Source organism: Triturus cristatus, chromosome 11 (assembly GCF_964204655.1).
Source record: "Triturus cristatus chromosome 11, aTriCri1.1, whole genome shotgun sequence".
NCBI classification, from domain to species: Eukaryota; Metazoa; Chordata; class Amphibia; order Caudata; family Salamandridae; genus Triturus; species Triturus cristatus.
Genome location: NC_140594.1, coordinates 196,125,617 through 196,153,348, shown reverse-complemented (window position 1 = coordinate 196,153,348; position 27,732 = coordinate 196,125,617). Strand labels below are relative to the sequence as shown.

The following is a 27,732-nucleotide window of genomic DNA, read 5'->3' as shown; positions in this document are numbered from 1 at the left end:
GAATGTGTTGCTCTCTACTGAAGAAGGACAACTATAACCATTAACTATGATGCATCGGGGCAAACTGAGTGCTGGGATGTGAGGCAGTGGGTGCTGCTCACCCTCCTCATGCAAGAGAACAATCAACTTCTTGCAATGCATGAAAACAGTGGCAGTACTTTAAATCCATGTGCAATAAAGCTGTCCATGTACAAACATTTGTCTGCATCACTTTTTGTCTACAGCATGCAACAGCCACTTTAATGCTTAATAAAAAGGAACCATTTAAATCCCTTATATATACGTACACACAACCAGATATCCTGAAGTACAACCTAGTGTAATTGCCAACTACTTATGGTGACACCTAGACTACTTGTCCTCCAGTTTTTATCACTATTTTACTCTCTACCCTACAGTGGTTCCTCATCAGAATGTTCTTGAGTCACAGTGGATTGTGTCTGCCATTCAAAAGCAGTCTTAGTTTGGGCACAGAGAGGCAACAACTCCTACAGCCTTCAATGATTCCCAAATACTATAAACAAGCATTTACAGGAAGAAAGTGGATCCATGTAAATATCATGATTTTAAAAAACAGTCATTGCATATGAAACCCAACCCTACCCCCAGTGAAAGGAAGTTTAAAGAGACCTCCAAACAACAGGACAATTAAAACACGCATTTTACTCGATAGGAATGCTCGGGATGTTCTTAAATCTGAGGCATTCTCTTTACAATCTAAGTGTCATTATAAGAGACCGCAACAACACCTCAACGTGGCGCCAATTTAGCAAGTGACCCATTTCCACAACGTTGTAATGATTTCCAGGTCAGAATTAATTATTAACCGGAAGGAGCACACTTTTTTCCTCCTCCTGACCAGGCGATTATGGAGGTGGTTGAATAAGCTGCTCTATAAAATATGCAAACAATACATTGTTGAACCAGTTCTGTGTAGAGTAATTACTTTAACAGTCATTCAAATGATCGCTTCCGAGTACATAAGGAAATAATATTTTGTGTTTTCGCCTCTCTTTCTCACTATGGAAGCTACTAATTGTACGTTTTCGACCTATGCAGAGCTGCGCCAACCCTGGCTGGGAAAAATATGTAAAAAGCTTTGCAAATTACTTTTTTCATTGGAAACTGCAAGCACAGACGTGCAAATTCTTACATAAGCCTTTTTTCCGTATAAATCAGTAAATATTGATCCACACCTTCCTGTTCTTGCATATCACAGTTCTTGAGCTTGTCACGTGTGCATTTACTTACTGGGTTTGCACATGTGGAATTTTTGTAAACGAATCCCTGTTGTGGATTTCAGGCGTCAGGTGAAGGGTTATTCGCATGGAAGATACACATGATCTAAGCTAATTATTGTTCTCTCCTCTAGTGTCAACGTACACAGACGTAGGCTAGGCTGGGATTACTGATTTAAAGACATTTGTATGTAATGGCTCTGTGCTTTGCATGTCTTCTTCCAAGAAGCTCAAGGGGCTGTAATATCATTCGTGGTCTCATAGGACCATTAATGATGCTTCAACAAGCCTTGGAGATTTGACTGTGGGAAAGAAGGTGTAGCTTCCTAGCCAACCACCGATAGACTGACGGACACATTCACAAATAGTCTTTGGCACACCTAAGGTCAACATAGGTGCACAAATAGCTTGATTAACATGTGAAAATGAATGGAAATGTATTGTCATACATTCAGTTATTCATACACATGTAATATTGCACAAGCATGCATGACGAAACACATGCCGGCTGTTTTTGCAGACTGAAGAATATGAATTTGTCAAAATGTAATGTACCGAAGAACACTTAACTACTTATTTCTGCAATAAAGAAAACTAAACTTTACACTCAACACAAGTCCTTACTGGTTGGACCTTCCATGTTTTTCTTGGATTACTCATCGAGTGCCATGGTTTTTCTTTTCCATAACGTTTACACATTGGATCTCTATGTCCAGTGTGAACTCACACCTTGGGTAGTAGGGTGTGGGACAACCTTCGAAGCACCATCCCAAAAATATTTTGTGCCTTTCATAATGTATTCATGCCCACAAAAAAGTGTCCACTACAACAAGGTGTGATTATTAGTCCACTGCTACCTCCTCTGCATGAAGGTTCAATAATTTGTGGGTGTAAATTAGGTGCCAAGGCTGGGCATTGTTCATTTCAAGGAGAGAATGCCTTGCAAACTATCTGAACAATAGCAAACCCAGGACTTTATAGGTATTCAATGGCTTATTCTCAGCCTAGACGCTCCAGTCGAGGGCAGGAAAAATCATAGTCCAGGGGAGGAGTGTAAGGGGAGGAAAAACATCAACATTGGAAGGGGTGTAGGGCAGTGGCATAACAAAACTTGTGGGGGACCCCCTGCACAGTGCATGGACCTCCGGACCTAGTCAGGAGCACTCAGGCCCGGCCCTGTGAAGTGCAGTAGGGGGCGCCCTGGGGCTCAGGCTCCCCAGCATCACGGGCGCTGCAGGGCAATTGTTATGCCACTGGTATAGGGAATGGGTTTCTTCATCAAAAAACACTTTCTGTGTGCCGCATATAGAAAAAAAATAACATAATAAAGACATTTTTCTAGGCATTATTACAATCTTAAGTATACACAATGTAAAGTTGCTATACATAAAGGCGTACCCATGTGAATCGTTACTGTCATTTTTTTAGTAATAAAAAAAATGTATCTAGTCCAAACAAGAGAGTAAACCTGCTGATTTCTATTTTTTTTGTCAATCGACCCATGAGCACTTGCTCACATCTTTAAGCATATGCCTTTTGCACAGAGAGATTCCTCCAACCAATATGGGACCTTGTATTCTCTAATCCAACCCATGCTCCATCATTCTCTCTCACATTACTTTTCATCAGAAATATGCCTCATGGGGTAAACGCCACTATTCCCTCTTTCCTGATATGCAAACCCTGCTCCAGTCACTCTTCTGACTGCAACCTGAGGATCACATCCCTTACAGCAGTGATACTCAAAAAGTATGGCCCGGGGGGGGGGGGCCATGCGGCGCTCCTGACCTTTACATGAGTCCCCCTGGTCAACAGCAGCACTGGGCTGCTGATTCCCTAACTCAGCCCTAACAATAAAAAGATGTTAAATAAATGGAAATAAGTTATTCAAAGGTTAATTCAAGTTAAAGAAAAGAAGTTGGTTATCCTTCACCACTCAACTTTAGGAGCACTTTCATTTTAAACAGCAAAATTGTAAGAATATGATCAAGCCTCTTCAAAATTCAAAAAATGTATTTCATTAACTGCAGAACCGTTGCCCCTTTGTACTTCATATTATATCAGTGCATTGGGAAATATTTTTTTAAATGATAGTTTTCAAACGTGAATTTAGAAACGTTCATTCTCCCCCCCCCACTCTGACAACAATGCCGATAGTGGACTAAGGGGCAAGTCAGTTATGAGCCCTCTTTGGGTAGCCTTGGTTCCTTTTGTACATCGACAACATTATATTTAATAACTCAAACACAGGAGAAGGTTTTAAACCGCGCTGTTGGACTTGGTCCTCGAATATAGCATGTCACAACGCATGCTATTACATCGCATGCTTTTACAACGCGGTCGTTACAACAACGTGATACCTTTACATCGCAAGTCATTAGAATGACTTGCTGTAGGGTGCGCACTGGACTTAGGAATAGTATTATTTACTATTCCTACTCCAGTTTGCGCAACAGTAGGGAAGGTGTTGGAATTCATTTCCATTACCATAGCACCCCCTACAGCAAGTCGTTCTAATGACTTGCGATATAAAGGTATCGCATATTAACAATGCGGTTGTTATAACAACCGCGTTGTAATAGCACTGCGAAGTGATGACAGCCTTGTAAACGCTGTTTCCCTTGGTCCTGACTGCACGGTCACCCTTAAACTTTTTTCCGCCTATGCGAATGTCTTCGAAACCTCACTCAGGAGTTACCATCACGAACTGAAAGAGACCAAGATAAAGGTTTTGACCCAGAGGATTGAAGCCAGCAACAACAAATGCAAATACCTATTCACCATCGGTAAGGAATTCACCCATCCTGCAGCCACCTCCAACTCCATCACCCTTTTTCAAGAACTCTATAACCAACTATTTGACTTCTTCCACCACATGATATCTACGATCTACAGGAAATTCGACCCTCAATGACACCCTACCCTCCCCCCCCTCTCATCTCCGACCTCCACTACTATGGTCACCCCTTTCAAGGCATGGATTCCACTGACCAATAAAGGCATAGCATCCATTCACTCAGGCCACCACTTCGTCAACCTAGAGAGACCCATGATAAGCGCGCACTCAAAACTGTCAACATCTCTATCACTAAAGCCTCTTTCCCTGATGCCTGGAAACATGCAAAAGTCACCCCACTCCTTAACAAACCATCCTCAGACCAGCAAATTCTCAGCAACTACCCATTTTCCTACTCCCCTACCAAGCCAAAGTCATAGAAAAGGCAATCAACCATCAGCTCTCCCATTACCTAGAACACTCTGAACTCTTGGACAGCTCGTGATTAGGTTTCAGCAGCAACCATAGTACCAAGATGGCCCTCATTGCAGCTGCAGGTGACATTCGCACCATAGATCGAGGCCAACAGCTGCACTCATACACCTGGACCACTCTGTCTGACTGGAAGAACACAATGAGTAAATCCCCCTCCGTTCATCTCAGAACCCAAGTACCTCATCTGTGGAGTATTGCAAGGCGCTTCATCAGTCCCACTCTCTTCAAATTGCATGTGACTCCTCTTGTGAGTCATTCTGACCCACAGACTCTACATCATCTCCTCCACCAATGACACCTAACTCAACCCATCCCTCGCGGAAGACACAAACTCCACCTGCTGCACAAGCTGCAAGCCAATTGAAACACTGCTGCCAGACTAGTACTCAACCTCCCCTGCTGCAAGCACATCACATCTCACCTCCAACAACTTCACTGGCTACCTATTCAGAAACACTGCCAATTCAAGATCCTCACACATGCCTGCAAGGCACTACACAACCTGGGTCCCAACTACCTCAATCGCCAACTACACTTCCACTAACCAACCAGGAACCTCCGTTCAACATCACTCACGCTCGCCCACACACCAATATCCATAGAAGCAAGACAAGAGTCAAGGCGTTCTCTTACTTGGTGTCCACATCCTGGAACCACATCCTACAGCTCGTCAGGGCAGCCACGTCTCTCATGGACTTTTGCAAGAAATTGAAAACCTACTTGCATAGCCAACTCCTACTCAGCACCTGGATATCGTCACGGGTGACAAGTTTGTGCTGCACAAATCCACATCACATTACATCACACACCTTCTATTTTTGCTTAATTTGTTTATGTTGGACTTAGGATGCTCTTCGCTTTACCACTCCTAATCAGTGCTAAAGTGCTTGTGCTCTCGCCTTTGAAAATGGTAAATTTGGCTTATACATGATCGGTATATTTAATTTACTTATAAGTCCCTTGTAGGTTAGTGTACCATATACCCAGGGCCTGTAAATTAAATGCTACTAGTGGGTATGCGACCCACTCAAGTAGCCCCTTAAAACATGTCCTGGATCTGCCTTTGCAGCCTGAATGCAGTTTCAAACTGCCACTTCAAGAGGCAATATAAACCCCTCGCCAAGCATTAGACTCCCATTGTATTGTATATAAGTCACCCCTAAAGTAAGCCCTAGGTAGTCCATGGGCAGGGTGCTTTGTAATTAAGGGGTTGGGCATACACATTTACGTTTTACATGCCCTGGTAGTGATAAACATTTAAAATTGTTTTTCACTATTGTGAGGCCTACCTCCTATAGGATAACATTGGGTTGCCTCATTATATTTAATAAGTAATGACTTTTGATTCAGGAACAGGTAAAGATTTCATGTTTGGCATCTGAGGAATTGTAATTAAAAATGTTCTTTAACGGTAAGTTGGATTTTAAGTTAAAATGTTGAAAATGCCACTTTAGAAAGCTGGCATTTTCCTGCCCTAGCCATTTGGTGACCAAAGCTTCTTCCTGGGCAATATGACTGGGTGTGAAAGTCTGAATGCAGTGGCCCGGAAGAATATAATGTTCATGCGTCTCTTAGGTCTGCGTTCCACTGCCTTCAACCGATGGGCTCCAACAAGTGAGGAAGGGGCCTGCAGACTGTGCAACTACAGGTCTGAATCATGGTTGCATCTTCTGTGCTGTGGTCTCGCCCTTGAGGCTCCCAGAAGACTTCTTTTAAAACTATTATATTTAGAAAGGGGCATCAGAACATGTTGGGAGGCATCGGCCTTTTGCTTTACCTCCCTAGACATTCAAGTGCTGTCAAGGTCTGGAAAATATATGAGACTCTTGGACAATCTCTTTTTACCCCCTCTTGCCCCTGCCCTTCCAGTTCCTCCCCCTCCAAAACGTATCACAGACTTTCTTCGCCCCCAGTCCTAGTATCCCTGTACTAATTTATTTTATCAATGGCTCTGGAAACCTGTCACGTGATTATAATAGTAACTACAAGACTGCCTTGTTAGTTATATGTATATGAACTTAAACCTGATGGTTTTCTTTGTTTTTGCTTTTAACGTGATAACTGCGCTATGATGACACTCTATTGCAATGGTTTTAATTAACTGTGCTAATCTAATAAACTAAACTAAACTAAACTAGACTGGGTGTGGTTAGCAGTCGGACTTTGTTTATCCCACCCAGACAGCCACACAATAGAGGGATTAGGTGCGCCGGCTGGGACATCACTGGAAGGATGAGGAGGGTGGAGCTGGGCACAGCCCCACTTGCAACTGAATAGGCTGTGCTCTGCTATAACACATAGGACTTGTTGCCCCTTGATTGTCCATGCAGGCAGCTTGGAGCTGAACCTTCAAAGAGAATTCTTTAGAAGCTTTTCCTACTTCAAAGAATGTACAAGGTATAAAAATAGGGCCCTCATATCCACTCTTCAGTTTTCTTTCTGGATCTGCAGAAGGACTCTCAGAGGACTGCCTGGTGCTGCGGCCGCCGTGTACTTAAGGAACTGCTTTGCTGCACCTAGAAGGAATGCGTAGCTGCCTGAAGCCTGCCTTAAACCCTCAGGTGCCTGTCCTGCTTTTTGAGCCCTGCTGACTCCGGAACTACCAGAGTGACTCCAAGGGCTAGCTGGCTGGCCTCCTGACCAGAGCCCCAGGGAATCCAGCAGGTGGAACCAGCCTGAGTGAGTCCCGAGTCCCCAGACATGAGCCCTTGGTAGTGGTGCCAAAGGTGCCCAGGAAGCCAAAGTTCAAAACTTGGGACTTGGGACTCGGAACATTTAGGGATCAACCTGCTTGTCTATCCACCCAAGGTGCATCACTGGTCACCCTGTCTTCTTAGCAGCTCCTACTACATTCTTCTCCGGAAATCCTGTTCAGCAGTCTTTAACCAAAAGGGTATCTGTTTTCATGGAACAATTTCCTTCTAAATTTCTTCTAAATCCGAAGGTAAACGCTGACCAGGCCCAATCCGATCTTTGAATCCGACTCACACTTCATGGAGATCAGCCATACTTTTTGACTTTGACCTGGTCTTGCATGGCTAGATATTTTTATGCTTGGTGTTTTGATCTTTTAGGCACTAGTTTTTGTCTTTAACTTTAAACATTCATACCTCCGGTTCTACTAATTCAATTTTTGTCATTATGGTGTCAAATAATTTATTAAAATCTACTCTATTTTGCTAAATTGATGTGGGATTTTTCTTGTGTTGCGTTTTCACTTCATTGCTGTTTGTGTTGTACATAAATACTTTACACATTTCCTCTAAGATAATCCTGACTATTCTTGTGCCAAGCTACAGGTGGGTTAAGCATAGGTTAATTTTGGGACTTTTGTTGTTCATCCTGCCAGGAATTGTGACTGTCGCTTGAGCAGGATTGACACCCCACTTTACCAACAACCTAATTTCACACAAATACTCATCCTGAAGTCCGGAGGTCCTCTTTTATGCGATTATGAAGAAAGGGGAGGGGAAGTTAAATAAAACAATTACCCACTATCACACAATGTTGTAAAGCGGGAACGCCTGGATTAATCCCTGGTTTTCTGGTATCACATTGTGGAATTCAGCTGCTAAATGTATATGCTTTGCTTCCCCTACACCCACCTTACCCCCAATCCCCCCGTAACACCCTGAACACTGACTGCCACGGTGCTGGTATCAATGCGGCCCTCGGTCCCATCACAGACCAAAATGTTTGGCCCCTGGGAAAATGTTTGAGAAAACCCTTGCCTTGGAGCATACTTTCATGAGACCAGTTTGCCTTTCCATTTTCCTTGACGCCCAGCCATGAAACACTGACGCTACCTCATCTCATTTTCAGTATTTTTCTCAATGTAAGCAAGATGCAGCCAATTATAAAATAAAATATATATATCTTTCCAACGCTGTTTACTGTCCCGCTTGAGTGAATATTAACACATTCTATGAATTCACAAAGGGTGCACATAGTAGTACTTCTAGAAAAATATGAAAGCCACATGATTCAAGGAGTTCTTTTGGCGAGATGATGTGAGTTTCCTTTTACGTGCATGCAAAACTCAGTTCTGCAAGTGTAATTACAGACAGTGAGTAACTGAGCATGCCAATCTATTTCCAGGAGTCTAGACAATGCTTCTATTTTTCGCACTTTGTATCTCTGAGGAGAAAATAGGCTTTCCTGTGGAGAAACCCATTACCCTAGAACTCCATTGAAAACGACACTCCTACCTGGCCCTCAGGAGTAAATCTGTGACTATTTCCATGGCGGAAGTGAACCGTGAAGACATTTTTCAATGTGCCCCTTTATTTCCAGAGGAAATGGAGCTTGTTTTGTCAGTGTATGATGCTTTTGGAAAAATGCAGCTCAGACGGAATTGGTCAAAAAGAGTTCTCAAGACTCCCACCAACACGATAACTGCATGCATAATAATGGACTGATAGATTATTCATATGGCTAAAGTAAATGTGCAAAACATAGTAGTACTTAAGATGCACGGCACACCATACCTTGTACTTGCGTTTGATAAACAAGAAAGTATTCGCTGGTTCCGCAGCTTTCGAACTCCTCTCCGGTGCATTTCTGCGCGCAGAGCTGCTCGTCCTCGCGCTCGTGAAGTGTGAAACATGTCGTGGGGAAACCGCAGTGACAGAAGGTTCCTGCAAGGACTGCCAATGGGTACTCCTGTGGGGGACAAGTGACAACACACGGTTCAGTTTTCTGCAGCCTGTAAATAATGCTGCATTCCACGGCGGGCACTTTCACAGCATACTCAGTGCACCTGCTCCAGAACAGATGGCTAGTTCTTTTTTTTTTTTTTTTAATCAAACATTCTTTTTTTTATCGAAAGTTTCCCCCACATAAATTGAAATTAGTTACTGCTGTAATGTTCTTATACATTTACCGCCGGTTATAGAAGTGACATTAAAATAAGGGAGTCCGAGATCCCTCTTTAAAAAATTACCACATTAGTTTTCTATTATTAAAATTATTATTAATTTTATAAGTGGAAAGCACTTTCCAGAATTCATAATGCAATGGACGAAAACTAAAAGGCTTTTTTAGTCTGTGTTTAATGGGTGCTGTTTCGGCAATTTAATAATTTAGGAGCAGCAAAGCTTCGTGAATTCCTAATGATTTTGTTCTTTCGACCAATTTCAAATTTCCTTCAGGTTGTAATGAGAACTAGGCCTGCAGACGTGGCATGTTTAGGAACACTCAGCGACATGAGCACCGAGATAGCACCTAAGCAGCTTTAGGACTAAACCCAAACATAACCAGGAAAAGCAAAGCACACGATGCAGAAAGACACAGCAAATGAATACAGGCAAAAGAAGAAGCAAGTGAAGGTGGTAATAAACATGGTCGCAAAAACTTTATGTTTAAGTAAACTTGGGCCTGTGAGAGTGAGTAGCATATTTTCTCACCAGGGCAGGATGATGGGCCAAGAAGGATACCTAAAAAACTCCCTCAGAGTTCACATGGGTGATAAGATGGGCCAGTTTAGAGCTAGAAGAAATCTCTTCACTCAGTGGAAGTGACTTACTTGATTTTGCATGCTGTAATAGCTCTTGCCAGGGTGTTGCATGGGTCCCATTGATCCATCCACACTTTTCCCACTCTAGGTAACCCATCTATGGTGGAGAAGTGTGGCTCAATGATTAGAGCGGCAGACCCTGATACAGATGTCTAGCCTGGGACCAGGGTTCAATTCCTTGCCTCGGCGGGTCTTGGGCTCAAAAATTCCACGGACCTGATAATTCTCGCCTCGGTGCCTATTCCAATCATGGAGTCCCACTCTGCAACTCTGGGCAATAGGTTGCTTAATCTCCACAACGGCCCCCACAACGCTAAGGATGCCTGGCCTCCACCTTGGGGGTGCCCAGGAGTGGATGCCTCACAGGGAAAGCCAGGATGGGTTCCACAGCGGTATTTGTACAAGCGCCTTGAGACCCCTGCGGGTGAGTAGTGCGCTATACAAGTATCAAATTTACAAATTGTTTTACATCTCCATGCTTACCAAATACCACTTAAATGGTTGGTTTTAATCCTGCTCCTGTGCAACCAATGTCAGGGAGTGAAGTAATCTACACAGGGGATTCTTAAAGCAAAGAAATGAGTCAGTAGGGTCACAAATGAACACCCTCAACTTCTTCCTTTGAAGTAAAATAAGCTCGTGAAGCATCAGTGAAGTACCAGCAAAATGTCCTCTCTGTCGCGGTGTGGTGCAACGTGATATGCATATTCCAAGGCCCCTTCCATATTGGCAGGTGGGATCTTAATGGACCCAAACAATTTATTTTCTGACTGATATCCACCCATACTAATTGAAGACTGGAAGCAATCACACCCTGCCGTTTTTAAATTAATAACAGTTCATTATTTTTAAATGATTAATCTGTTAATCCCATTAATAGACTGATTTTTTTTGTAGATTTCCAGATTACAAAAACATCCCTACTGCTCACATATAAACACTTAACATCTCTTTCCTCTATACTCTTAAGCATGGAAATATATGTATCATATAGTTAAAAGGTTATGGCAGGTAACGTGCAATATGGTTTCACTCGGAATGTAGAAATCTTACAATCCTCAGATATGTTGAGATGTGCAGCAGTTGCGTAATTTTAACACTGATGCTCATGCATCTAGGTGTAAATATTTCAAATGACAAATTCAGAATTTTTTTCTGCAGTCCTGTTAGGGGCGTATCTTGATCAGAAAGTTTGTTGGCGGGGGGTGTGGCTTGGACGACACAGCCGATGGCTGCCTGATCCCGTCACGCTGTCGAGTGTGCAGGAAGATCACTCAATTTCCAGGGTAAATGGAAGTGTTGAAGCATCAGTGAAGCATCATCTGGTTTCTGATGGAACGCTGCATCTGCGGGCTTTGTCAACATATCTCTCCACCGGCGATTTGAGGTGTTATCAACATCAGTGAATTTTGCCCTGACTACAATGCGTGGTCTCAAAGTGGCGGATCGCGGCCGATCTTTAATGGAAGCCTCGCCATACTAGCAAGGTCATGACTGGCCGTGACAGTTATCGGGCCAAGGTGTCTATGTTTGACTACAAACGACCGCTGAGGTATTTGTCTTGTTTTATCACTGGCGGATCGATTGGCGAGGTTTTTTAAGATTCAGGCCTGACCCTAAAATGGCGGCGTTGTGAACGGGATGAAACTTGTCTACCGATCCTAAGCATGCTCTTCATTGTGGGATGTGAGCATGTATGCTGGCGGCTACTGCAAATTGAACAATCTGTGCAGATCTTTTCAAGGTGGGGCCGTTCAGTCTATCTGAGTCATTTTCTCTATTCAGTGCCTGACTTCAAAATGGCGGACAAGCAAATGTAATGTACATTGAGTAAATATACTGGGGGTGCTGCTCATTGCCCGCCAGCTGCGTGTTCATTACCGGAGGTACTCTGTGTGCTTCTCAAATGAACTGTGCCACAGCAGGCTTGTTTTTGCAGGTTAAGAATATTAATTTCAATGATGATACTGGAAGCTTGATCTATGACTCATTTACATGGCAGAATACACGTCAGAGGCACAATAAGTTCTTGCTTGTTTTCCTCCCCTGCCGATATAGCTAACTGAAGGGCGCCCCACTATCAATATCTGGGCTATGTTTCAACTCTACATTCAGGGGTGACAGCTCCATATTTCTGCCAATTATATATATGGGGGTTTGTAGCAACCTCAATTTTCTTGGAATTCAATCCATATTGCTTTTCTGATCTATGTTTGAATGGGCCAATATGATTATTGGCCGATTGGTCTAGCCAGCGTGGAACAAGCTCTGCTTTAGGTGTTCAATAGGAATGAATACAGTCTGACGTAGTGTGCAGTGATCAGTGATACAGTGCTCTACGCAACGAGGTACTTCTTTAATAGCTTAAACGTCTGAACTTTCACTAGTGCTAGCAAGTTTAATTTGGGAAGGAATATATCCTTCCATAACAAGTTTGCAACTATCGAAGAAAAAGAGCCCAGAATGCAATAAAAAAAATAAGGGGGACCCTTCACCATTTGACTCTCCCATCAAGGCCAAAGCAGACATTAATAGCATGATGGATATGATCCTTAAAAAATTAGCAGATGTTCATGATCTTGCTAAGTCCACCAAAGAAAATACGGACGCTATGCAGTTAGAACTAACTGCCATTAGGGCTGACATGAGTACAATCAATTCTAAAATGACAGCAGCAGAACAAAGAATCAGTGATGTTGAGGATGTCTCTATTAATGCCAACAAACAGTTGAAATCCCTCAGTGATATTACAGCCATGCTAAAACAACAAACAGCCGAACTAGAAGATAGAAATAGGAGAGGTAACATAACGATTTTAGGTGTTCCGGAAGGTTCAGAAGACTCCGCCGGATCATGCATAGCTTTCCTGGAAGACTGGATACCTCAGTTCACTGGTTTAAAATGTTGATACCCTTTTGAGTTAGACCCTGCACACAGAGTGCCAACCTTTAACTCTTCTTCACGCCAAATAACCCGCACTATTCTCTGTAAGCCACTGCGATTTCAACATACTGAAGCTATCCTCAATTTTGCACATAAAAGTCGCCAGCCTAATTGGAACGGTCACAAAATTATTTTCACGCAGGACTATTCCAAACCTACAGTGGACACCAGGAAAGGTTTCCTTATCTTACGGGACAAGCTCAGAGCAAACAATATTCAGTTTTCTTCGTTGGACCGACTAAATTTAGAATCATAGTCAATGATCGCCATCACTACTTCACAGACCCTAAAGACGTATCGAATTTTCTAAAAGGGCCACCAACTCAGGTCATGGACTTTGCTCAGTCATCCTCCAATAAAAGGAAGCCATGATACTTGCATATCTTGAATTATTTCTTTTCTTCAGAGTTGAACTTTATAGTGCTTTTTCATAGGATGTTGAATTATATGCTTTCATATTCGTTGGTGGTTTTCCTATACTAGGTGGGGAAGGTGAGATCTGTGGTCAGGTCTTAATCCATTGTTGGGTCTCTTAATATAAGGATTGGTTACTACCGATACATCATCTTATTTGTCTAAGTTGTTCTAGATGCGGAGGTTATTCTTTTTCCTCAGCAATAGTCATGTTAAAGATTTGGATTGCCTTTACCATATATTCTGTTATTTCCTAAACGTGATACTCTGGAAGTTTCCATCCTGTTGTTGTAAGTATAACTCTGTTCGACAGTTTGACGCTCCTGTCGTCGCACCTTCTAAATTCGAGGTTTGCAGGGAAGGGAGGAGAGTGGGGGGAGTGGCGAGGAGGGGGGGATTCCCAGGGTGTGACGAATGACATTGAGAGTCCTGTGTTATGTTCCTTGGGGATTCTCAGTTGTTTTTTGTTTCTATTTCCTTTTCTCTTTTCTTGTTTTCTGTTCTTTACTCTTTTCTTATTATTGATTTGGTCAAACTTTGATATGATTAATTTCAAACAACAAGAGAGAGAGGGTCAAGACACACTCTTAGTCCCCCTAAGTCTATCAGAAGAAAACAACAAAAGAGTGTGATGATAACAGAACTAGTGAGTCTGAATAATAGTTTTTGTTATTCAGACAAACTTTGATATGCTCAAACAGGTGTACCTATATACAGCTTCTTTCGTATATGTCAATTGTATCTTTAGTATGCTTATATTCACTACAAGCTACCTTTACACATTGATTGTGTTTCGATTAAATGGTTCTTCAATATACTATAAATATCGCATATGTTTAGTACTTTTTGCCCTCAAATGTATTACTGCTGGCTCAAGCTAGGTCTCATAGGAGCACCCACATTAGTGTCTGATCATTCCTGTATCAATGTTAAACTGGCTGGCAGTCATAATGAGCCTTCACCCAAAAGAAGCGCTTCAATAATGAGGTACTATCAGACCCTGAGACAAAAAGAAAATTGAAGATGCAATTATAGACTATCTCAAGCATAATGACAATGACGAAACTAACATAAACACACTTTGTAACGCATTGAAGGATACTATCAGGGGGATACTTATCGAAAATAAGACAAGAATCAATAAAAACTTTAATTCTGAATTAGTTAAACTTGAACAAGAAATTAAAACCCTGGAGTCTGCTCATGCCACTTCGTTGAATGATACAACGACCCTTAACCTCACAACGCAAAAGAAATATGAATACAATAAAATTCTGAGTGAACGTGCAGGGATATGGGTGAACAAATTTAAAGCCCTTAAACTTTGCGAAGCAATTAAAGCAGGAAAATTACTGGCTTCATACCTTAAACATAAACAGAACCGAAATGGTATTTTGTCCATCAAGGATGTTAATCACCAAACACAAACAAAGCAAAAGGATATTCTAAATACATTTAAATCCTTCTATGAGAACCTCTATAAAATGATCAGAAAGTTCATTCAGATGAATGTCACCATTACTTGAACAGATTCAACCTACCCCAATTAATCAAAACAGACAAACTATCCGTGGGAAAACCAATTAGCTCATTGGAAGTGGGGACCTCGATCAAGGCCTTGAAAGATAATAAGGCTCCAGGACCTGATGGTTTTAATGCCACATTCTATAAAACTTTTTCAGACCAATTGCGACCAACTATGTCGAAACTATTTGATAATATATCTAAGGTAGGTCGTACGACTGATTCCATGACAGGAGCTAACATAATAGTTATAACTAAAGAGGGCAAAGACTCTCTGTTGCCAAAGAACTATAGGCCAATATCCCTCATAAATGTTGATTGTAAAATTTACGTAAAAATTTTAGCCACAAGCATTAACACTGTCCTCCCACATTTAATAAGCAATTCCCAAGTTGGCTTTCTTAAAAGTCGTATGGCCAATGATAACACTCGTTTTGCCAAGTTTTAGAACATGCCGTGGTTAAACAAGATCCAACAATAGCAATCACATTGGACGCAGAAAAGGCTTTTGACAGAGTCTTGTGGCCTTTTTTTAAAACAATGTATGAGTTCATTTAACTTGGGGGAATCATACATAAATATGGTTATGGCCCTTTACTTAACGCCTTCGGCTCGTATTGCAATCAATGGCTCACTCTCCGATTCTTTTAACCTGCAAAAAGGCACCAGACAAGGATGCCCCCTGTCCCCATCTCTTTTTCTTTTAGCTTTGAAATCTTTAATTCAAGACATTATTGATGAATACAGATATAAATGAAGTAGGGTTCAATGATACTCAAGTTAAGTTAGCCGTGTATGCGGACGATATATATATAATAAATGAAAATCCAGAACCTTTAATAAAGGCTTTGATGCTTACGATAGGAGGATATTCAGTACACTCAGGTTACAAACCTAAAAGGGACAAATCGTAAGTTAAACCATTGAATATTCCTTGTACAAAAAGAATTTTAGGGAACTCAGGCCTGGTGTGGCAACCGGGGTATATAAAGTATTTAGGTATCGAATTTGGTAGCAATATAATCGACACCCTTCATCACAATGAGAAACTTACATGAGACAAGGTCACAAAACTTCTTGATTCGTGGTCACCAAAATCCATCACATGGTGGGGGAGAATAGAAACAATAAAGATGGCGATTACGCCTTTGATTAATTATCTTCTTAATATGCTCCCACTTATCTTGACAGACGATTTTCAACAGAAGCTTGGTATCCTCCTCACAAAATGTTTATGGCAAGGCAAGAAGGCTCAGATTGGACTCTTTTTTTTATTTTTTATAATTTTTTATTAAGAGCAGGAAGAAAAAACATTGTCCATTACATCATAATGCATAAAAAAGCAGTAATATTCTGAATTAACATCTAGAGAGGAAAAAGATATGGAAAGATTTGTAGAAACAAAATTCTGTAACAGTTTATAATCCTTAATACCGTGTTTCTACATGATTCGTCCCCATAGATCTAAAAAGAAAATGACATGACCCTATTAGCAGCATTTTTAAAGTGCCTGTGCGACTAGGAAAGACTATTTCAAAAATACCAAGAGAAAGACAATACAAACATCCAACGTTTTTTAAAGTGCATGTGCAGCTAGGACTAAGTATCACATGAATACAAAGAAGAAGCCAACACCAATGTCCAGGAACTCTATAAAGTGCAAGTGCGACAATCAACATCAGTTTTACTGAATATTGTGCATTAATGAATTGCCAGCTACAGATAATTTAGTCAAAACTATTCTAACACAGCTATACACATTTTTTGCCAGACGGCTCTAAATCTTATTGTAGCTCCTATACGTTTTGCGTATGCCTCCTCAAATCTATAAGTCCTGCACATTTTACTAATCCATTGGTTAATCCTAGGTTGTTCACTAGTTTTCCAATTTTTCAGCAGTAAGGACCTGGCAACCGCTATAGAGATTATTACAAAATACTGTTGATATTTCGTAATGCATTGCACCTCTGGCGACACCCCAAATAAAACCAGCCTAGGTGATGGATCAATAGTTAACGACAACAATTGAGAAATCATACCAAAAACCTCCTTCCAAAATTGCTGCAATTTACCACATCCATAAAATGTATGATTCCCTCCTTCTTCATCCCATTCATTGCATCTAAAACATTGATTCGGAGAAGTAGGAAACATGTTATGCAATCTCAGAGGATTATAATATGCTAGCCATCTGGATAGAAAATTCATTGTTTTATAATTCGCCCCTCGCAATGCTTTATTCGAGAATTCGCTTAATTGTCGCCATTCCTTCATAGTGAACTTACAGCCTGTCTCTGAGTGAATTTTCTGAAGTCCTTTCGTCATAATCTCTTCATTATGACCTTGCTGATGTAGTAGCCGATACCAAACTCCCACGCCCGTGACTTTGTTTGACATTTGCTTAGTTATTTGAAGCATGACTTAACTCAGCATAGTATAGTTATTTTTGATAAATTTCGTAAACTGAAGATAGCCTAGAAAAAAAGCAGTATTTAAGTTGCCGAACTGCAGCCTTATCGAGTAATTAATGTTTGATGGTTATGAAAATCGCCAAGAAGGTCAAAACCTAATTCTTGCCATTCATGGTAGAGTCCTTTTGGCATCATTAAACCTCCAGCTACACAATCTTGTATGGGGGTATAAGCATGATATACTGGAATATTTTTTTAATTTAAAAAAAGTGTAATCCTCGTTACCAATGCCAAAGTAATCTTATAACTGTTTTTTTTGGGCAGTTTTGCTGATCGCAGAAAAATGGGGAGTTTTGTGGCACCTTTTTTCAGCATTTGTATTAGAAAAAAATTATCAAAAACCGAATGTTCTTCTCCTAATTGTGAAAGTAGGAAGTAGGTTAAGCAGGGAAGCCTTATAGTAAGTTGGAAAATGTGGGAGCGCTAATCCCCCTGATGCTACATCCAGCTGTAATATGGGTAGCTTAACCCTCGGGTGCTTGTTATTCCATACAAACTTCCGAATCTATCCGTCCAGTTCTCTAAAATAGGCACTTGGAATTTTCATGGGGAGGTTACTAATAGCTATCATCAATTTTGCACATAAAAGTCGCCAGCCTAATTAGAAAATAGGCACTTGGAATATTCATGGGGAGGTTACTAAAAAGAACCTGAAATAGCGGCAGCACAGACATTTTGACCATAGACGCTCAGCCTATCAATGATAAATTCAACAAGGTCCAATTTTCCAATAATTTTTTTACTTTTCCTAGCATGGTGGTATAATTCAGGGAAAAGAGTTGGTCATAGTTGTTAGTGACATAAATGCCTAAGTATCTAATTGGATGTGGGCCTGGACTACTTATCGATGCGGGGAGATCAGACGGAACTGAGTTAAATGTAAGGATCTCTCTTTTTGCTTGATTAACTTTATACCCACCTACCCTTGTAAATTTCTGGATGTCCTCCATTGCTTTCTGTATGCAGGACTCTTCAGCTTTAAGATATAAAATTATATCGTCTGCATACAACTTAATTTTAGGCATACTTTCAATGGAGGGCACAATCAACAAACTAAAACAGATTTTTACAGCAAGGGGTTCTATAAACAAAGAAAACAAAAGAGGGGATAAGGGGCCACCCTGTTGCGTGCCTCGTTTAATAATCACCCTCCCGGCCTCGACCCCATTGATGATAATTTTTGTTTCAGCCTGGCTATATAGCTTTTTTAGCATTTGTAATAACAGGGCGAAAAAACCAAACTTATTTAAAATCGTAAATAAGCACACCAATCCACCAAATCAAAAGCCCTCTCCGCTTCCATCTTTAAGATAAAAGACACACAATTGATGGACGGAAGGCAGAAAAAATCAAAACATTCACCGCCAGTCAAAAGATCTGGGTTAAATCCATCATTCTTTTGCTCACCATGCCACCCCAGTTTAGACCTGGCTATATGCAAATCAGTCTTGACCCTGTGCCTCATGGGATCAGTCCAGCCCGAACTGCCAAGCCAGGTCCTCCCTGGACCGGAAACAAGCATCCTAGGACCAGTTTAGGGGTTTCACCCCTCTTCAGCCAGGATAGCTTGATTCCAGTGGCACAGTGAGCCCAGGACTCACGTCTGAGCATACCTGCCGCACTTAGGGCACGAAAGCAAAAGACACACAATTAATGGACGGAATGCAGAACAAATCAAAACATTCACCGTCAGTCAAAAGATCTGGGTTAAATCCATCATTCTTTTGCACACCATGCCACCCCAGTTTAGACCTGGCTATATGCAAATCAGTCTTGACCCTGTGCCTCACAGGAACAGTCCAGCCTGAAATGCCAAGCCGGGTCCTCTCTGGACCGGAAACAAGCATCCTAGAACCGGTTTCGGGGTTTCACCCCTCTTCAGCCAGGATAGCTTGATTCCAGTGGCATAATGAGCCCAGGACTCACGTCTGAGCATACCTGGTGCACTTATTGCGAGAAAGCAAAAGACACACAATTGATGGACGGAATGAAGAACAAATAAAAACATTCACCGCCAGTCAAAAGATCTGGGTTAAATCCATCATTCTTTTGCTCACCATGTTACCCCAGTTTAGACCTGGCTATATGCAAATCAGTCTTGACCCTGTGCCTCATGGGAGCAGTCCAGCCCGAACGGCCAAACCAGGTCCTCCCTGGACCAGAAACAAGCATCCTAGGACCGGTTTCGGGGTTTCACCCCTCTTCAGCCAGATAGCTTGATTCCAGTGGAACAGTGAGCCCAGGACTCACGTCTGAGCATACCTGGCGCACTTAGGGCGAGAAAGCAAAAAACACACAATTGATGGATGGAATGCAGGACAAATCAAATATTCACCGCGAGTCAAAAGATCTGGGTTAAATCCATCATTCTTTTGCTCACCATGCCACCCCAGTTTAGACCTGGCTACATGCAAATCAGTCTTGATTTTTTACTGCTATACCCCCACCCCCTCCACCCGAAACCCCCTCCCCCTGAAATGTGGAAAACCCAACTAGCCATGCTAGCCACATTTCAGCCCACCCTACACTACTGTTGGGTGTCCCCTTGCTCCCCCCAGCAATGCAAAAACATTAATTTCCGCCCACAAATCATTTTCATTTTCTACAGGTGATTTCTTCCAGTATGCCCTGGGCATCTTCTAGATTAGAGAAAACTTTCCTTTCACCAGAACACGGAGCTTAGATTGTTGTGCTATTGAAGCCTGGGCACCCTGAGCTTTAAACAGGTATAGTATCTTTACAAATTCCTTTCGCCTACACGCTGCAGCAGCTGACATGTCAGAAAAAATGCGACATTTAACAGACTCATTTAGAGAGAGTTGTCTTTGCTGTATAGCTTTCGCTAAAATTCTCTCTTTAACACGAAAGTCAGCGAAATTTAATAAAATTGTTCGTGGTATCTTTGAATTCAGCATAGGTTGAGCGGAAACTCGATGTGCCCTTGTAATTGTTAAATCACCGTTAAATTCTGCAAGGACTTTTTGTTTAATGAACGGATCGGCCCATTGGAGAGTCTGAGCCCCCTCAATTCCTTTGGGGACCCCCACTATTCGAAGATTCAATCTTCTATAGTGGTTCTTGAGTTCCTCGAGTTTGTTCTCTAGAAAGTTTTTACTTTTCACCGCTTCATTCATCTTCAAACACATGTTGCTCATCTGATCTTCTAGCAACGTGATTCTTGTTTCCGCCTCCTGCAGTCTGGCTGGAAAAAATGCCCCCGCTTCTTCAATTTTACCAAGCCGCTGATGGAGGGAGGCAATCTCGAATTCTTCTTTGTTTTTTCATCTCCCTAATCTCTTCCAGAATAAGATTCAGCATATCCTTTATCTCCATCTGTTGTGAAAAGCTCCCTTCTGTCAGGGGATTACAGCTGACCTGAGAGATAGTTCCTTTATGTTTTTTATTTCCGGTTAGTAAACCCTCCGCCTCGGGGCTACTTTCACCTGACAGTGCACTCTGTATTTGAGTACGAGTAGAGCCTGTGGCTGTTTTTGGGCCTCTACTGACGATATACTTGTGTCTGCAGGCATACGTAGCACTGGCTGAGTGTGATTCTGCATCGTGCATGTTATTAAGGCTGGTGATGCTACTGGATCGTTCAAAGAGTTGCCCTGGTCTGGTGTTATCATACCTCCCTTTGAAGAAGCAGGTGGAACTTGCCCAAACATTTGAGCTCACGGTGGAGACAGCAGGGCCTGAGATGCTACCTTTAATGATTCTCCCGATGTATCTTGAGACTTCTTTAAAATGTTAGGGGGAGCCAATAGAGATGCCTTTTTTAGGAAGAGTGGAAAATCCTTTGCACCTTGTTGTTCCCTTACTGACGCAGGTGTGTTTTCCATAGATTTTTTAACCTCAGTTAGCTCACCATCTAGTTGAACCGGAGACAAATGTTGTTCTTCTTCTGAGCTTTCAAAGTTAGAGTTCAGACCAGGAAGATTTGTGCTGTGTTCAGTTCTGGCTACTAATGCCGTGGCTTTTGCCTGAGCTAAACGAGTTTTAGCTGTTAGCCCGGCTCAAGAGTCGGCCTTGGCTACAGCATTCGACTGCTTCAGATACCTCCCCATCTGCCCCTCTGTTTTACTGGGCTAAGACTAGGCTCCTTCCTGCCTGTATCAGACTGTTCCCTGGTCCCAGAAGTCCAGTGCACCACTTGGGCTGTTTTTTTCTCTTTTTTTCCCCTTTTAAACACCACTCAGTCCTATCCCTCCTACCTCCTGGTTCCAGCCGCAGGCTCTGCACCTCGTCCACTTTTCGCCGCTCCAATCTCCGGCAGCCTGCTTCTGTGAATTCTCCAGGCGTTTTCCCCGGCAAAAAAAACCCCCAAAAAACCCTGTTGTTTGATTCTCAGCACCATTCGCGCTTCATCCACCTGCCACTGCCACTCCTCCTGAAATGATGCGAATCCGAAAGAAAAGAAAGACAGCTGCGGTGAGATTCAGGCGCTGCACCTCCTCACACTCCTCCGTCTGCAATCTACTGTCAGCAGCTTATGGCCCCTCCATTGATCTTCTGCCCGCCGCATCTCTGTCCGCCTGACTGCTGGCTTAAAAAGGGAGACCCAGTCACGGTGAGGTCCACCACACCGCAGCCCAGCTACAGGGTTCCACCGACGCAGGCTCCACACTTTTGTGCCTTCTGTTTCTCTGACTGTTCTAGAATTCGTAAGGGCCGGCAGCTGCCAGCTGGACCTCCGCGTTTATCCAGCCGTGTCTCCAGAACGCAGAGAATGCCGAGACTCCATTGCGGGGGGGGGGGCGGGGCAGCATCACCTGTGGCTATCCGGAGGCGTGGTGCTCCGTAGCCATCCTTTGTCGGATTGGACTCAAGTAGCTGAGACTTGATAAATCCTTAGGGGGAGTTAATTTAGCCGATTTTAGTTTGTATCAATCAGCATTTTTAGCCAAGCAGGGTTCTTATTGGATTTCTCCTCTGACCCGTTATACTCCGGTGTGGTTAGAAGTTGAAAGATCTATTCTTGATAATATTAATCCTATGGCCCTACTCACTTATAATCAACTTTATCTGATTAGCTCTAAATCTATCTTCAAATACACGAAATTGCGCTTCTTCAGATAGACAAGAAACTTGATTCAAGTATTAAGGGTTCCAAGTTGGAGGCTATTTGGCATAATCGCAACATTTCATATAAAGGGAAAAGCCTAAATGTTGGTAATTGGGTCAATATGGGTATATTTTTCCCATATCAGTTAGATGTCTTCGTACCCTATTACTTTTGGGGAACTTCAAACCAAATATGAATTAGACAACATTGAATTTTACAACTTCTTAACAATTAGAGCGGCTTTATCTAAGGCTAAATTACATGACTCGTCACCATCTCTGCCAATGTTTATATCTCAAATTAATAAACTAGGTCACCAGGTACCACACATTTACAAACTCCGTCGCCCCAAAACTTCAAATAATAAACTTGTAGCTTTTTGGAAGTTGCATTCCTATGATCCTTTACCCGAATCTATCTGGCCTCAAGTGTGGAGCTCTGCAACTCGTAACGAAATATCCCCAGTACTGTCTCAAACGAAATATTGGTTATTACACAAGGCATTTTGGACCCCAGCACAGTTACACACTCTACATATTTGACATGACCCGTTGTGTTAGCATTGGAAAGAGGAAACTGGAGATTTAGCTCACCTTATTCTACATTGTAAGGCTGTTTTAACCTTTTGGGACAATGTTTTTGATTTCCTCTAAAATATATTCAATTGTGTGTTGAAAAGGGGATTTTCTACCCTAATACCTAGTTTTAATATGATTAAAGTGTGTAATGATGCAGATAGAGCCCTATTAGATCTCTTATTCACGTCAGCAATAAAGATTATACTAAACAATTAGAAAGATACGCATAAGACTTTATATAAAGGGTGTATGAACTGGATTATTCATCTCAGAGGTGCAGATAATATCACTCTGCAAACTTCTCCATGGAAAGCTTCGACCAGAGCTATGTGGAATTCTTTGGACATTTTTTTCAAGTCACATAAACCTCTGTGATTACTTATTTTTTATATTACATTTTATAAGTTTATAAGTCTATATATTTTATAAGTTTATAGATGATAGGTAATTTGTGTGTTGTACTTGGTCAATTCGACTAGATGTACTATAGGTCTCTAATTTGTTCTTAGATACACTATGTTAGCTATTTCTTATGGGTTTTCTCTTTTTATTAGGTATCTTTTTTCTTCTCTTCTTTTTCTCTCTTGTCTTATTTTTCTTCCTTCCTCTTTCCTTTTGTTTTTTCTTTTCGGTTTTTTCGTTTTTTCTTTATCACATCACTGCGTATATTTGGGTTGTAATAATATTATTTGTGGTATTTTGGTAACTTACCGCTTAGTTTAATTGTAATTTTGAAACAAGTGCGCAGTGAGCATATTTACCAGACATAGTTTATTTTGTTTTATTATGAAAAATCTAATAAAGTATTTGAAATTAGAAAGTTTGTTGGAGGGAGGGTGACTTTCAGATTTTCCAACAATCTCTTTGGCATATCCAGTTAAAATGCACTATTTTACAAGCAGGGCATGAAGAGTGGTTAAGGGGTAGTGGAGAGGAGGAGGAGTGTGGAATGTTAGGGGTACTAAGTGGTAGGAAACACAATATTTTGTAAACAATCAAAGTTCATGAAGACTTTCACAACAGACAGGGGGAGAGAGAGAGAACGAGAAAGAGAGATTGAGAGATCACGAGACAAAGAGAGAGAGTGTGGATATTTTCATTGTTATATTTGAAAATCTAGGTGAAAAGTGACAGAGACCTCACCATACCTGACTGAGAGAACTGATAGCCAACTATTTACTACGGAACATTTATGGGGGTGTAAGACCACAAAAACCCCACTTGAAACTACACCACTGAACCCAGGAGTTCTGTCTTAAAAACATGTTACATATGGAAAATGTTTAGCAGTAAATGGTCTGTGTTAGATATTGGGTTTCTGGTTGGCAGAAGTATGCACCCCGTCCAAGTAGGAGCCACAATTTTAGCCAGAGTAAGTCACAACACACCCTAAATTATCCTGTGGTTACCCTTTGGTAGTTGGCACAGAGCAGTCAGGCTTAACTTAAGAGGCAATGTGTAAAGTGTTTGTGCAACACTTCAAACACCAGTTACACTGTGAAAACACCACAAGAAGACTCCACACCAAGATAGAAAAATTAAGCTTAAGTTTATAAATAAAACTATATCAATACGACGAAAATCCAATTAGAAGAACTTGAGATATGATTTTTTTAAGCAAACTGTAAAATAGTGCTTAGAAGCAGTAATCGGCTATTTGGGACATCTGGTCACGATGGACCAGGGGCAAAGTCATAAGTTCATGCCGACCACGACGAAGTGTGGGTCAGATACAAGTACCCACTTAGACCCGCTGAACAAAAGTACCTTGATTTTAGTTGCGACAACCAGGGTGCGGGGTGCGGCTGAGTGTTGTGTCAGTGTGCCCCACGCAATAGGGATGCTGCGGTAATTTTCTCTGCGCTGTAGCGTTAGTACGTCAATTCCAAAGGTGATGTGGCGGTTCCGAGATGCCATGGTTCCGAAGGCGATGCATCGCATTTCTTCACACAGTAGAGATGATGCATCAGTCTTCTCCACACAATGGCGGTGATGAGTTGGTTCCGCAGCAGTGGTTCTGAAGGCAATGCGCTGGTTTCGAGGACGATGCATCCTTCCTGTGCCCACATCAGCACCGATGCATTGATTCTGCTCACACAGCAGAGGATGTCGGTTCTGCTAGAGCAAAAACTTAGGCCACTTCCAATGGTTCAGGACTGGGATGGCACCACTTGGCAGGGCAGACTCACAGATTGCAGAGTCCAGGTGTATGAGCAGGGTGGATGGAAGTCTTTTATGTCCCTGGAACTCTATATCAAGAGGCAAGCCAGTAAGCTCTTGGAGTCACTCTGGGTGTAAGGGATGCAAGCCCAGTCCTTCTCACCCAGGCAGGGGAACAGCAGGCGATAGGGCAGCCTAGCAGGGCAGGAATCCAGCAAACCAGCAGTATTGCAGAGTGGCGGTCCTTCAGCAGCTCAGCAGTCCTTCTTTCTGGCAGAGACTTCACAGATCCAGAAGTGTACCAAAGTCATGGTGTCAGAGGTCCAGTACTTTTACCCAGTTGGGCCTTTGAAGGGGGGAGAATTCAAAGAAGGCTTTGAAGTGCACAGAGGTCCTCCATTCCTGTCCTGGTTCTAGACTCACAACAGAGAAATATTCAGCCCTTTTGTGTGGACAGTACAGCCTATTCAGGTGTAAGTGTGAGTCTGTGCCCAGATCCTCCCTCCCACTTCCCAGGATGGCCCATCAAGTCACACCTAAGATCCCTTTGTGTATGCATGTCCAGAAGGAATACAAAAGCCCTAGCTGTCAGCTCACCCAGGCAGAGGCAGTCAGCATGCACCAAATGGATAAAGTAAGAAAATGCCAGCTTTCTAAAAGAGAGATTTTCAGAATTGCAATTTAAAATCCGATTTCGCCTTTAGTTGTGATTTTTAAATTGTGATTCAAGAGACACCAGACTTGGGGAGTCTTAGCTCTTCCCACTTAGAAATTACACTTAGAAATTGTAATAAGGTAGTCACAATTGTATCCTATGGGAGAGATAGGCCTTGTAATAGTGAAAAACGACTTTGGGAGTTTTTCACTACCAAGAAATGTAACACTTAAAAGTACATGTTTTGCCTTTTAAATACATTGAACCCTGCCCTGTGAGACATACAGGTCCTAACTTAGGGGTGACTTATATGTACACATAGTGAAGGTTTGGGGCTGCAAAAGGGTTGTTTTTCCAGATTGACATGGCAGTGTAAACTGCACACACAGGCCCTGCAGTCGCCAGCTGCAGCCGGTGCAGGTAAGAGTGGTGGGGCCAGGTGGGGGTGGGGGGGTTTAACGGATGATGACGAGGGAAAATTAAATAAATAATTTATTTCTCCCGTGTTTGTCTTTCAAAATCCCCCCCCACACCTGCCCCCACCGCCCCACTGCTCTTACCTGCACAGGCCACGGCTGGCAGTCGCATGCCTGCGAAATGAGTAAAGGGGCTACAAAAGTGGGTGGCACAATCAGAGCTGCTGGCCAACTGGTAGCATTTAATTTACAGACACTGTGTACAAGGGATGCCACTTTACTAGGGACTTATACATAAATTAAATATGCCAATTGGGAATGAACCAGTACTACCATGTTTAGGGGACAGGGCACAAGCACTTTAGCCCTGGTTAGCAGTGGCAAAGTGATCAGAGTCCTAAAGCCAGCAAAAACGGGGTCAGAACAGTGGAGAAGGGAGGCATAATGTTGGAGGAAGACCACCCTAAGGCTGCTGGGTCCAACATTCTGCATAATGAATATGACCAGATTCCGTCTGGTCAAGTTTCAGATTAATTAGTGCTGATTTGTGATTAGTATGTGTGGAGGGCATTTACTGTTTGGCCGCCATACCATCAGGGCTGGATACATGTCTCATTTTGAGAACAGGTAAGAACTTTGGCAAACAAACACCTTTTCAAACCTCGCCTGTAAACTTGATCGGTCTGCTTTACAAGAAGTACTGCCAGAGACTTCCACAGGCTGGCTTGGCTGCCTGACCTGAGAACAACTAACCCCCAGCTGCTGGAGTGCGCATCTTTGGAACCCCAATATGCTTTAGATCTCCATGATTTTCAAAGACAGGTATTTTGAATATAAAGCATGGCTGTATGTGGATTGTAGTGGTAATGAGGTTTGTCACAGGTTCTGGCTGTAATTCGTCCTTGTAGAAATTGGTCGGCGAGGAGGCAATGAAAATCCACATTTTATTAAATTAACATACCGCTGTGAGATTTAAAATTTACTTTATCTCTTACTTATTTATCTGATACTAGTTCTCAGATTCCCAGCGACACAGTCGCCACTGACACCTCTAATATCCACTCTTCATGTGTCTTCTCTTCCATGTTCATTGATGTCTCTTGCAGCCCTCTGCCTTTTGTGTACTCTAATGATCACTCTTTCCGAATCGCAATCACTTCCAGATCCCTTCACAAAACACCTCTGCATCATGTAATAAGTAATGTATTATTGCATGTTAAGATCATTTTAAATACACCTGAGCAATAGGTTTTACCTGTGCATGACAGATACAAAATACTGCATTCAACCTGTGGTTTCCTAATTCGGAGCTCCGATGGGCTGCGGCCGGTGATAAACGTCTCTGCTGCTCCGGTCCCTTCCCTGGGTGTGCAGCCTGCAGTGCAGCTCCAGTGATGTGCGTGCCTGAGAGTAGGGTTACTAAAAGCCCGCAGGCCGCCTCCTCTGTGACCTCATTTGGATTTTAAAGTGCCGAGTTATGAG

At 42.2% G+C, this 27,732-nt stretch overlaps 1 protein-coding gene across 4 annotated transcripts in view; it reads right to left on the bottom strand.

The window, feature by feature from the left end:
- WSCD2 (WSC domain sialate O sulfotransferase 2) overlaps positions 1-27,732 on the bottom strand; it is a 1,045,855-nt gene that overhangs the window by 231,204 nt on the left and 786,919 nt on the right. For all 4 annotated transcript variants that reach the window (XM_085633353.1, XM_085633355.1, XM_085633356.1 and 1 more), the window contains one exon: positions 8,997-9,171. In XM_085633353.1, the coding sequence (XP_085489479.1) occupies positions 8,997-9,171 (175 nt within the window). The remainder of the gene's footprint in view (positions 1-8,996; positions 9,172-27,732) is intronic.